General features: G+C 40.1%; 1 protein-coding gene across 3 annotated transcripts in view; it reads left to right on the top strand.

Annotated features, from left to right (window-relative positions):
* The window catches only part of sox6 (SRY-box transcription factor 6), a 150,126-nt gene that overhangs the window by 133,815 nt on the left and 5,752 nt on the right, over nucleotides 1-10,559 (top strand). For all 3 annotated transcript variants that reach the window (XM_019886918.1, XM_019886920.1, XM_019886919.1), the window contains 2 exons: nucleotides 7,139-7,312; nucleotides 9,272-9,488. In XM_019886918.1, coding sequence (XP_019742477.1) covers nucleotides 7,139-7,312; nucleotides 9,272-9,488 — 391 coding nt within the window. The remainder of the gene's footprint in view (nucleotides 1-7,138; nucleotides 7,313-9,271; nucleotides 9,489-10,559) is intronic.

Below are 10,559 nucleotides of genomic sequence, written 5' to 3'. Positions count from 1 at the left end.
ACACACACACATTTTTTTTCCACTGCAATGATTGAAAAGCCATAACTCCATAAAAGCTCCCCAAAACACCACACACGTTGGTTTAATGTTTTTTAATAAAGCAATAAAAGCAATGCATTGTGAAATATAAATATGAAATCATGATAAAATGTAATAAAAGAAAGTGACATAAAAAATAATGGCTTTATAAATTGTAATTAAGTCAAATGTGTCAGACACAATGCAAAATGATTTGACCGAACAAATATAGAAATAAATAAGTTGGGGCACTTGGAATTCAAGCACTTCTGTAGCCCATCAAGACATTTCGTCAAATGTTGATGACTGAATTATTGTGAGCGTGTCTGTCAGCATGTTTGTGCAAAGTATGATGTTATGAAAGGTAAGACTTGAATACAATAGACATGACAAAAGCACAAGCGACATGTTGATGCATGTTGTCTGTGTGCGTTTGCGCGTGTTTGTGAGGGCACACACACACACACACACACACACACACACACACACACACACACACACACACACACACACACACACACACACACACACACACACACATTTTTAATGAAGAAGAAAAAGGGGGGGGTTGACATGTTAAATGGGGTTTAGCTCTCTCGTAATTTGTGTCACTTTAATTAGCATGCTTTGAGCTCTGGCTCCAGCAGCCTGCACCCCGAATGTCATGTCCTGTTTGCCCATACACATTAATCCAACATGATCCCGCTCCAAGGGAGAGGCTTCATTGTCGCCGCTTAACGCCTGCAGTCAGAGGTGTGACCAACGATCCCAACAGGTTTGCCCGATAGCGGGCTCACTCTCCCGAGCCAATTCTACTCGAGAGGCCTACGTCCGTGTATCATCTTGGCAGCGTTACATGTCAGCTACAATGTCCAACGTTGGCGTAACATGTTAAAGTGTGGTCAAATGCCGCATCTTTCCACGTCACGCGCATTTGAGAAGAAGCTGGCTTCTGACTTCTCCGTGCGCAGCAAATGAAGGCGAAGGCTGCCTTTTTCCACACATGGAGCGTGCGTGCCCGAAGGCAGCCCGAGGAGCAGACATGCAAAGAGGTGGGGACGACTGGAGCAATGCTACCCTCTGGCTGGGTGCGTGGTCAAGTCTCAACCTGCAGTCCACGAACTATATTTCTTTCACTTTTCTCCTCTCAACATTTTTATTCCCCACCTCCTCCCCCTTGTAAACATAAAGCCATTTTCCCTCACTGTAATTCATGCTGTTCATCTGCAAGGTTTACAGGAGAGACAAATTAAAAAGGGACTGTAATATTCCTCGGTCGCACGTGAGCCACGGGCCTCATGAATCACAATAAATTCTATTAAGCAGCACTCCCTCTTTGTTATCCCCAACACAACAGCACTAAAGTATTACCCAGCCTCTGTCACTGCTAAACATCTGTGTTTATTTACACAATAACACATCCACATAACTGATTCCCAAATGTCCCGCCACTCCAAGACAAACTGTGCTTTAACGCTAATGGGCAAAATGTCAGAGCTGTGTCGCGACCTCCAAGTGGAAAGATTGAAACAGTATTGCAGTCAATTGCTTGTTGGGAATTGAAGAGATTTAATGAGACGGGACGCTAATGTGCAGGTTGTGCCTGATACAGTCATATGTTACCTGACAATGAAATGCACGCTCTCATGTTTGAATAGCCGTTCCTCGATCTGCTGCTGTAAGTAATCTTGTCGCTGCATTTATAAACATGAACGTTCCCTCGCATTTTTTACTGTGTGTAAATCCCAAAGTTGAGTGTGTATATCTGCTCACCGGCGTGTGATGTCAATTTGTGGCTACATTCGGTAATACTATTGATGAGCCTTATGTGAAGGTGGCTTTCTTTTTGTTGAATTTAACTACTGAAGACTGTACAGGAATTTATGGAGACATTGGATCACGATTGTGTACATGCTAGAAGCAAAGTGTTGCTGTTGTACGATCCTCTCTGTTATTTGCACATTTCCCTACATGTGTATGGAAGGTTTTGGTATGGTCATATGAAGCCAAGGTTGAAGTTTTTGGTGCAAACAAAACACTGTTCATCACCTATAAGAACACCGTTCCTATGTAAAGCATGGCGGTGGTATCATCATACTTTGGGGTTGTTTTCTTCAACTGGAGCTTGGACCTTAGACAAGTTCGAGGGAATTATGAATAGTTCGAAACAGCAATCACTATGAGCACAAAACCTTCATGCTTCTGAGAGAAAGCCACAAATCAGGAAAAGCCAACTCAAACAGCTGAACTTTACTTGGATTAATCAGTGGCACAGTAAAAAAGTTTAATGTTTAAATATGTTTCATGTCTTGAATATAGTTTGTAATTTGTAATTTTTCAATGTGGAAATGGATGAATCGATCCATCAGCTGGACTCTGCTACGAAGCAAAACCCGACAGGAAGATCCGACTCGAACATCTGAACTTTAATTGGTGATAGTCAGAGACAATTTAATGGTAGGTGTGCTGACTTCCATTGAACAAGAGTAGGAAAGTCTGTTTGATTCTGAACATGACAATTATGAGCGGGAATGCACACTTGAGCAACCTCATTATCTTACCTCACATTTTGAAATTGCATAAGTCTCATTAATTCTAAGTATATTTCGTGACTATCATGGAACCTGGAACACAGCATAATTCAATCAATTCAGACAATTGACAACTCAGCCAATTTCAGTAACAAATCAGAATCCAGGCCGTGATCAACTCATCGCTGTAAGGGTATGACTTCATTTGAATGTAAAACCCCGCAGCATTTGCATAGTGGTGTCGAGAGTATCCGTGCAAAGGGTGAGGATAAACAATGACGAAAAACGTCTAATCTGGCTCCCCTCCAGTGGAGCAAGTCACGTGGCTGGTTTGCCGGTTAACTTCGGATGTGGCACAAGCTGATGGAAGGCAGTTGTTTTGTCCCTCCCCGTAAGCGGCTCAACCTCTGCCCATATGCATGCACACCAGTATATAAATTGCTGAATCAGTGTCAGTGATAGAGTAATGGGCCGGGAGGCATCGTAAATTACGGCGAGCGCTCCCTGGGTGCAGACACTGGCTGTCTTGTCTGAGTGAGCGCTGCGCTCCTGAGCTAATGAATACCTTCATCTGGCCCCGGCAGTCAGCAGATTGCCCCGTGTTGATGGATACTGTCAGCCCTCCGCCACTCCACATTTCATTGCACAATAAACATGCTTGTCAAAAGCAAACAAAGTGAAATCAATTCATCCTGTACAGTGAGTGCATGCTAAATGAAATTAACCAACTGTGGGCTCTGGTGACAGCAGCGCTAGTGTGTTATTTCCGCCTGCAGTCTTCTGGAGGCCGAAGACGGATGAAAGGCGACACTTACATTTGGTGCTTTGCTATTTTTGTATGGGCTGCTATGTGTGTAAGCGCGTATCTTTGAGCACACTGATATAGGGTACCAAAGAAGCATCAGCGCTCGTTAAAACAAAAAATGGAACTTAGACCATTTACGTATGAAAATATTCAGCACAGTTAATACTAAATGAATACTGTAAATGCGCCATTTCACTTAGTTGGTGCCCTTTGCTTGTTTTAACTCTCTTAAACTACATTTGTACATCTGTCTTTTTCCGACTCTTAAATATCATACTACACATGTTGAATTACTCAAAAAGTGTACTGGCCCATCCGGGGCAACTTTTTTGTGTGTGCGTCATTGTTTAATTGTCCTGAAACTCCTTATTGGAAGTTGCATGAATGCAAGCAAAAGGACTGAGTTTTTGGCAAGCAATTAGAAAATACATGAAATATTGTACAGTATAGCCACATGACATGTAGGCTAATAACACAGAGCACATTACAGTGATCCAGCAGGAAAATGTATTATTAAAAACAAACAAATAACACCCCAAAAATAGTTTGGGCAACAGTACTGTGCCAAGAAGTCATTCTTAAAATATCCTCATATATACAACAAATAAGTTACTTTGGACCCCCCCCATGACTTGCAGAGGATGATGTAACTTCCTGTGCACCATGTGACTTGTGGAATATTCCAAATTTAACAGGACTGACAGAATATGTTTATACACACACTACACACACACACACACACACACACACACACACACACACACACACATAAAATAAATGTAAGTATAGTTCAGGTTTGGATTAACACACATACGTCTAATCGATTTAATTTATTAGATTTTAAATCAAATTTTAGGAAAGGCATGCAGCAAACACAATTTTTCCAGTTAGTTTAAATACATCTTTTAAATTGTATATTTGTATATTGAATATATATACAAAACACCTTGCTCGATCATTAGAATTTTATTTACAGTTAATTTAATCATGCGTTGATATATTTTATTTCATGGGGTCCATATTAATGCTTTTCTTTTGGACTGTGTAATTTTCAGTAGCATGTGTTTGTGCTTCTAAGAACAAGATCATGACTGTACAAGTTACGTGTGAGCTTCTGTGCAGTGTCACAATATTTGTTTTTGTTTTTCTTTGCCGAACGCCTCTGGAGATATGTTGCTCTTGACTGTTAAAGTGTAAACGTGGTGGAAACAGAAGCCGGTCGCAAAAACATTCTCACATGGACTCTTCTCGCGTTTCAGACCATCGAGCCGGTTGGGGGTTGAACTAGAACAGCGCAGCATCTTGAGTGAAAGCGCGAGAGTGAGCGTATGTCTCCGTGCTGCCTCCATTACTCATTAAGAATGTGATTTTGTTTATCATTTGAAATCATAATACAAACCAAAGGCCAGGTAATGTGTGCCAGGCTGCTGGTGTGCAATGGTCTAATGAGAAGGCTTCACATGTGGATGATGAAATATGCATGAGTCATCCCAAGCTTTCTTTTGCAGACTTGAGATCATTAAAGATGTATCGTAGCATATGGAAGGCTTTTTTGTCTTATTTTTTCCAGCCTTGTTTATCAACATGTTTTTGTTTGTTGAAATATTCATCTGCTTTTATTTAATTCTTTCACATCTTACTTATAAAAGGAAGCAAATGTGCATGCAAACAGAAATCATTATCAGTTTGATGTACAGTTTAATACGGAGCGCAACGCTGCTCTGCTGAGAGTCAATGCCCTGACTGAGAAAGCAATCATCTCATCACCAATGTGTGAAGAACACTTTATTTTCCAAAAGTCTCAACTTCTCTGCTTTGCTCTCCTTTTCCGAAGCTGCCCCAAACCCTCTGCTGCATTTTTGTATTTGTTTTGGCGCGCATGCACTTTTATGGATGCCAAGCTAAAATGTAAGCAACTGATTGGAGATCTGTGAGCGCCTGTGTGCCAAACATGTGAATATCGCCCACAGTTATTATATGTCATGTCCAGGTGTAAGTTCTTGATTATAGTTACTTGGTATTTTTTCATAAGCTTGCCAAAATACAGTAAAACATATATTGCCATAAAATATGCATTTAAATGCTTTGCAATTAAAAACAAAACAAAATACTTTTTGTCGTATTTGTTAAAACAGTCATTACCACTGGACGGGAGGACATACAGTAAAAAAAAAAAAAAAAAAAAAAAAAAAAGACCATCTCTGTCCTCATCTTTTGTCTCTAATTTGATACACAAGAAGCCTGAATGCCCGTTTCATTAAAAATAATAAGTAAATGGATAAATAAAAAAATAAAAACAATGACCAATCAGTGAGCAGTTGTATGAAACAATCAAAACACAAACTAAATCTGCAAAACATTTAGGGTCCTGACCTTAAGTTTGGAAAATTTTGCTTTAAAGCACATATTTAAGCTTCTACAAAACCAACTCTGCAAATGATTGCATATTAGTAACTAATTGATTGACTGATTGATTAGATTTTTTGTATCTCCTAGCCAAAAAAATGTTCATAATCCAACATGGCTGCCAGCAATGTCCCTTGTTTGTCTGTGTGTCACTGTGCTCCTAAATCATATCTAAGGTAGTGTGTTTTAGGCCCACTTTATTTACCATTTATGTGAACAATTGTGATCAAAATGCGGCAAATGCAGGACTCCACCTTTATGAGGATGACAACATTGTGTTCTACATCTCTTACACAAGCGGTTAACGATCTGCAAAATACCTTTTAATCATTCAAAATGGACTGCATCCGCTAAAACTTGTTTTAAATGCAGGTAAGACCAAACTTAGATCTCGGACCCGGCCACATATTCCTGTTTTCATGCCTCTTGATGGAGAGGAGAATGAGGTTTTATTTTAGAAAGAAGAAGTGTTTCTCTTTTAATGTACAAAAAAAAGTGTACTGTCAATGCTACTTTTTACCAGTTTTAGACTACGGTGATCTTTTATACATGCATGCCTCTCCACAGTGCCACAGTGTCTCCATCAAATTGATACTGTTCACCACGCATCCCTGACGTTCATTACAAATTGTAAAGCTCTGACTCACCATTGTGAGTTGTACTCTCGGGTTGGGTGGCCTGCTTTGGCAACTCGCAGGCTCATTCACTGGCACTCCTTCATATATAAGGCAATTGCGGCTGTTTTTTCCCCCCCCCCCCCCCCCATCTTTGTGTTTTTATCAGGCAGAAAACCTCAATAGGACCAACTTGGTTTATTAAAGGTTTAAAAATAGAAAATAAATAATAGAAGTAAGAATGTAATAAATGTCATACTGTACAGCATGAGGTTTAAATGTACAGTATATCATTGCAAATAAAACAAATTTCAGATCTGTGAGTCCAAAAATATTAAGCCAACAAAAAAGTACTCTCATCGGTATGGCGTAACAATTCCAGATAGGATGGGTTCAGGTCGTTTCTATGATGTAGGCTTTTTTCAGCAATTAAAAAAAAAAAGAGTTTTTTTTACTGTAACAGAGTCTGAAAGTCTGCCGAATATCACAGTCTGAAAATACAGAAGGCCCTCTGGAAGGCAAAAGAAAGCCTCTCTATTGGGAGCTGTTTATAAAAATGTGTGGGCCTTGGGTTGAGTTGCTGGATACACACAGTCAATGTTTACGGTGTGTAAGTTCATCAGAGTAACTGAAGGCCAGTTGTAAGAAGTCTTGTAATTAAACTAATGTCTCGCCTCGCACGCTCTTCTTCCCACTGTTCAGACCACTATATGTTCCCATCAAGTCAATGGCACTGCCAATAAACCACTATCTTTGGCCAACAGGAGGCGCTGGGTCAACCGAGGCCAGAGTCTTCAGGGAGTCGAGAGGGAGGAACAGCAACGAGCCACACATTAAGAGGCCGATGAATGCGTTTATGGTGTGGGCCAAAGATGAACGGCGCAAGATCCTCCAGGCCTTCCCGGACATGCACAACTCCAATATAAGCAAGATTCTGGGTAGGTTCCGACAGGTTACTGCACCCAAAACCACAAGATGCCGAATGCTGTTGTTACGTTACAACTATAGAAGTTCAGAAGTCCAAACACCTTCCCCTGTATTTAAAACGGAGTATGTGTATACTGTATTAGGTAGGGATGGGCGAGTATGGATACCCGATACCGGGTATTGTTATCGGGCCGATATCTGGCCATATTTCAAGATAGGATGACTCGCGACGGCGACCGATACCCGTGGCTCTCTTGTGGCTATTTTACGATCGGGAACTAAACACATGTCTGAGAGATGCCTTCTATACAAAATCAGATGCAATTTCTGTTGATGTATGGATTGAAATAGAAAAAGGTAACTGAAAATTGCCATTATTTGTATGTGATTTTAAGAAAGAAATGCTATATTGGGATATGTTGGTCTTTCTTTAAAAGTTTCTGTCATTTGTTTTTTTTGGGGAAATTTTATCTATCAAAAGTATTAGTATTTAGTATCAGTTTTGGTGACTACTCAAATGTTCAGTACTCATACTGGTATCAGTATGAAAAAAAAAAGTTGCATAAGTGCTTCTCATAGTAAAAAAAAAGGCAAAGGCTTAATCTGTGTTGTCCCTTCAACAATGTAGTCCATCCATCCCAGTTGTGAAAAGTGCTATGACGGAGGCCCTCACACAGATCAAGTACCCTCTGTACACTGGATTGTTGTTCCCTACAGCCTGACACCAGAGAATGTCTCTTGTCACACTCGAGTGTTAAAGCCACTCAGACAGTGTGGAATGGAAAACACTTTTTGCGCTTTCAAACAGCAAATAAAGTCGGTTGGAATACAGTACCCTGTAATGTCTGAGGTGAAACAATACATTCCAATGGTCAACCTGAAATTTGGAAACATGTTCCCATGAGCTAAATAGGGGTCAAAATGTTTGTAGAATAGAAAATCTTTGTAAAGGCAATGTTTTAGAATAACAATTTTAACAGTTTAAAAAGAAGTTAACCACTGTTAATATGAAAATGTAAAAACCAAAACACTCAGCTTCAACTTTTAAGAGGCCCGTAGCACAGTGTGCAGGGCTTGGCCACAATTTTTTAATGAGTGGCCAACCGTTGGCCGCTGGTTTCCTGCGTAACCGCCAGTGAACAGAAACACAGCGTCGCAGATGTAACAGCCAATCAAAAATACACAAGCATTTTCACACACACAAAAAAAATCTACATTTGTGAAATTCACTGCAATTACTTATCCTTTTCTTTTTTGTGGTAGCCCAGTTCTTCGATGACAATCTCGCCATGTTTTTCTGGTTAAAGAAAATACAGCATGGTACTACTGTACATTGTTCATGGAGTATCAAAACCCAAAGCAGGGTCTTAGTTTTTCCATTGCAGCGCACCAGTTGAGTTGCAGTGCTCAATCGCTTGGCGTGCTGCGAACAGTCACCAACTGTAATTTTTCCATGACGATCCACTTGAGTCATTTTGGTCATGGCACTTGGTGCGTGGCGGTCCTAAGACAAATGAGTCGTAATGCGAAGATGATTCATATTGCAGATGTGCCTCAGTTTAAAAAAAACTAACAAACAGAAAGCACTCCAGTGACTTGACTCCACTTGATGAATCTGGACTTTTATTTAGTTTGTGCTTTGATTGGGAGTCGGCTTACTTTAGGTTAAGGGTGTCAAATTCCATGACACAGGTGATTCAAACTTAACATTTTCGAACATAAATGTGGATCGAAACTGACAGGATACATTATTATTGTTTTACATTTTATTTAAAAAATATATCATCTTAAGTATAACACAGACATAACCACGTGAAATTGTCTTCTATCATAGTTTCCAAACGGTGTGGGATTCGGGCCTGGGCTATGATATCATTAATGGAATGGGTTCCTTATCAATCGTGTCAGTGGATTATAAAATGTCATCCTGAGTCTATTGTATAATGTAACGTCATTTTGTTTCTACGCAGGCTCCCGGTGGAAGTCCATGTCCAACCAGGACAAACAGCCGTACTATGAAGAGCAGGCCCGCCTGAGTAAGCTCCACTTGGAAAAGTACCCCAACTACAAGTACAAGCCCCGGCCTAAGAGGACTTGCATCATCGACGGCAAGAAGCTGCGCATTGGAGAATACAAGCAGATGATGCGCTCACGGCGACAAGAGATGAGGCAGTTTTTCACTGTGGGGTAAGGTGCTTACTCTCACCCTGTACATACAGTATACATCGCTATCTGCGTCGTTCCAGAATCGGAGCACAATTTAGGTGCCCATATTTTTGAAAAAGCTAATATTTTATTATTTTTGAGGATGATTTCATGAAAAACAGGTCATTAACAATACAATACAACACATTATTTAGCACCATATAATTGGTTTCGTCCACCCAACACAACCCTGATAAAGATATTCGGGCACTGAAAATTGCAAATAAATTCTGTGCAATTAAGAGAATTACATTTTGTTTGAATAATAATTTAAGTAATATCCTAATAACAGTAACATGGTTGCAAATCAATTCTGATGCAAAGAGTTTATTGCGTAAGACTGCATGCTAGCTGTTTTAGCTGCTATGCTAACTGGTCAAGATTTTCTTTTTTTAGCTAAAATATAAAATATGGTCTTATTCTGATCATACAAATAACAGGTAGTGTTGGTTTGAGCGACACACTCCATTATGGCTGAAAACATTGAAAACAAATAGGAAAAATAGAAGCAAGGACTTAACCTTATTTCTTGCCAAACCGCCACGCTTAAATTACCTTGATATCATTTCTGTCATGTAACTCAATTTTTTCCCTCCTTCTCGATGGCTGAAAAGGTTTTAGTAACTGAGTTTCGTGTATGGTGAGAGATGCAACTTGAGAGCAGAATTAAGCTGTTAAAATATGTCAGATAAAACAAAAGTGTTCTTTCATGGAGGGGACAGAAAATGGCTCATATAACAATAAGTGCTGTTTATGATGTAACACTATTTCCCACAAGCACGTGTTGACTTAACCTTACTGCACCTGTGTGTTTAAATCAATAGCAGTGGTTTAATCATTTTCGACAATAGCAGCCTGCAAATGGGGCATGAAGTGCAGCGCTTATTACAGGATTGAAGCTGTAAGTATGGACTTAGAGAAGCCTGCAGGCAGGCAGCACTTGAATGGTCTGTGTGTGGCGTGCTCCCTAGCACTCTTCTCCAGGTGTTCCCATGTCAGTCATGCTCTTGAGCACCCTGGCTGTCAGTCATCCGGTGAAATAGGAGATGAGTC

This window comes from Hippocampus comes, unplaced genomic scaffold (assembly GCF_001891065.2).
Source record: "Hippocampus comes isolate QL1 unplaced genomic scaffold, H_comes_QL1_v1.1 scaffold261, whole genome shotgun sequence".
Classification (NCBI taxonomy): Eukaryota; Metazoa; Chordata; class Actinopteri; order Syngnathiformes; family Syngnathidae; genus Hippocampus; species Hippocampus comes.
This window is presented reverse-complemented; position numbering and strand designations above follow the sequence as displayed.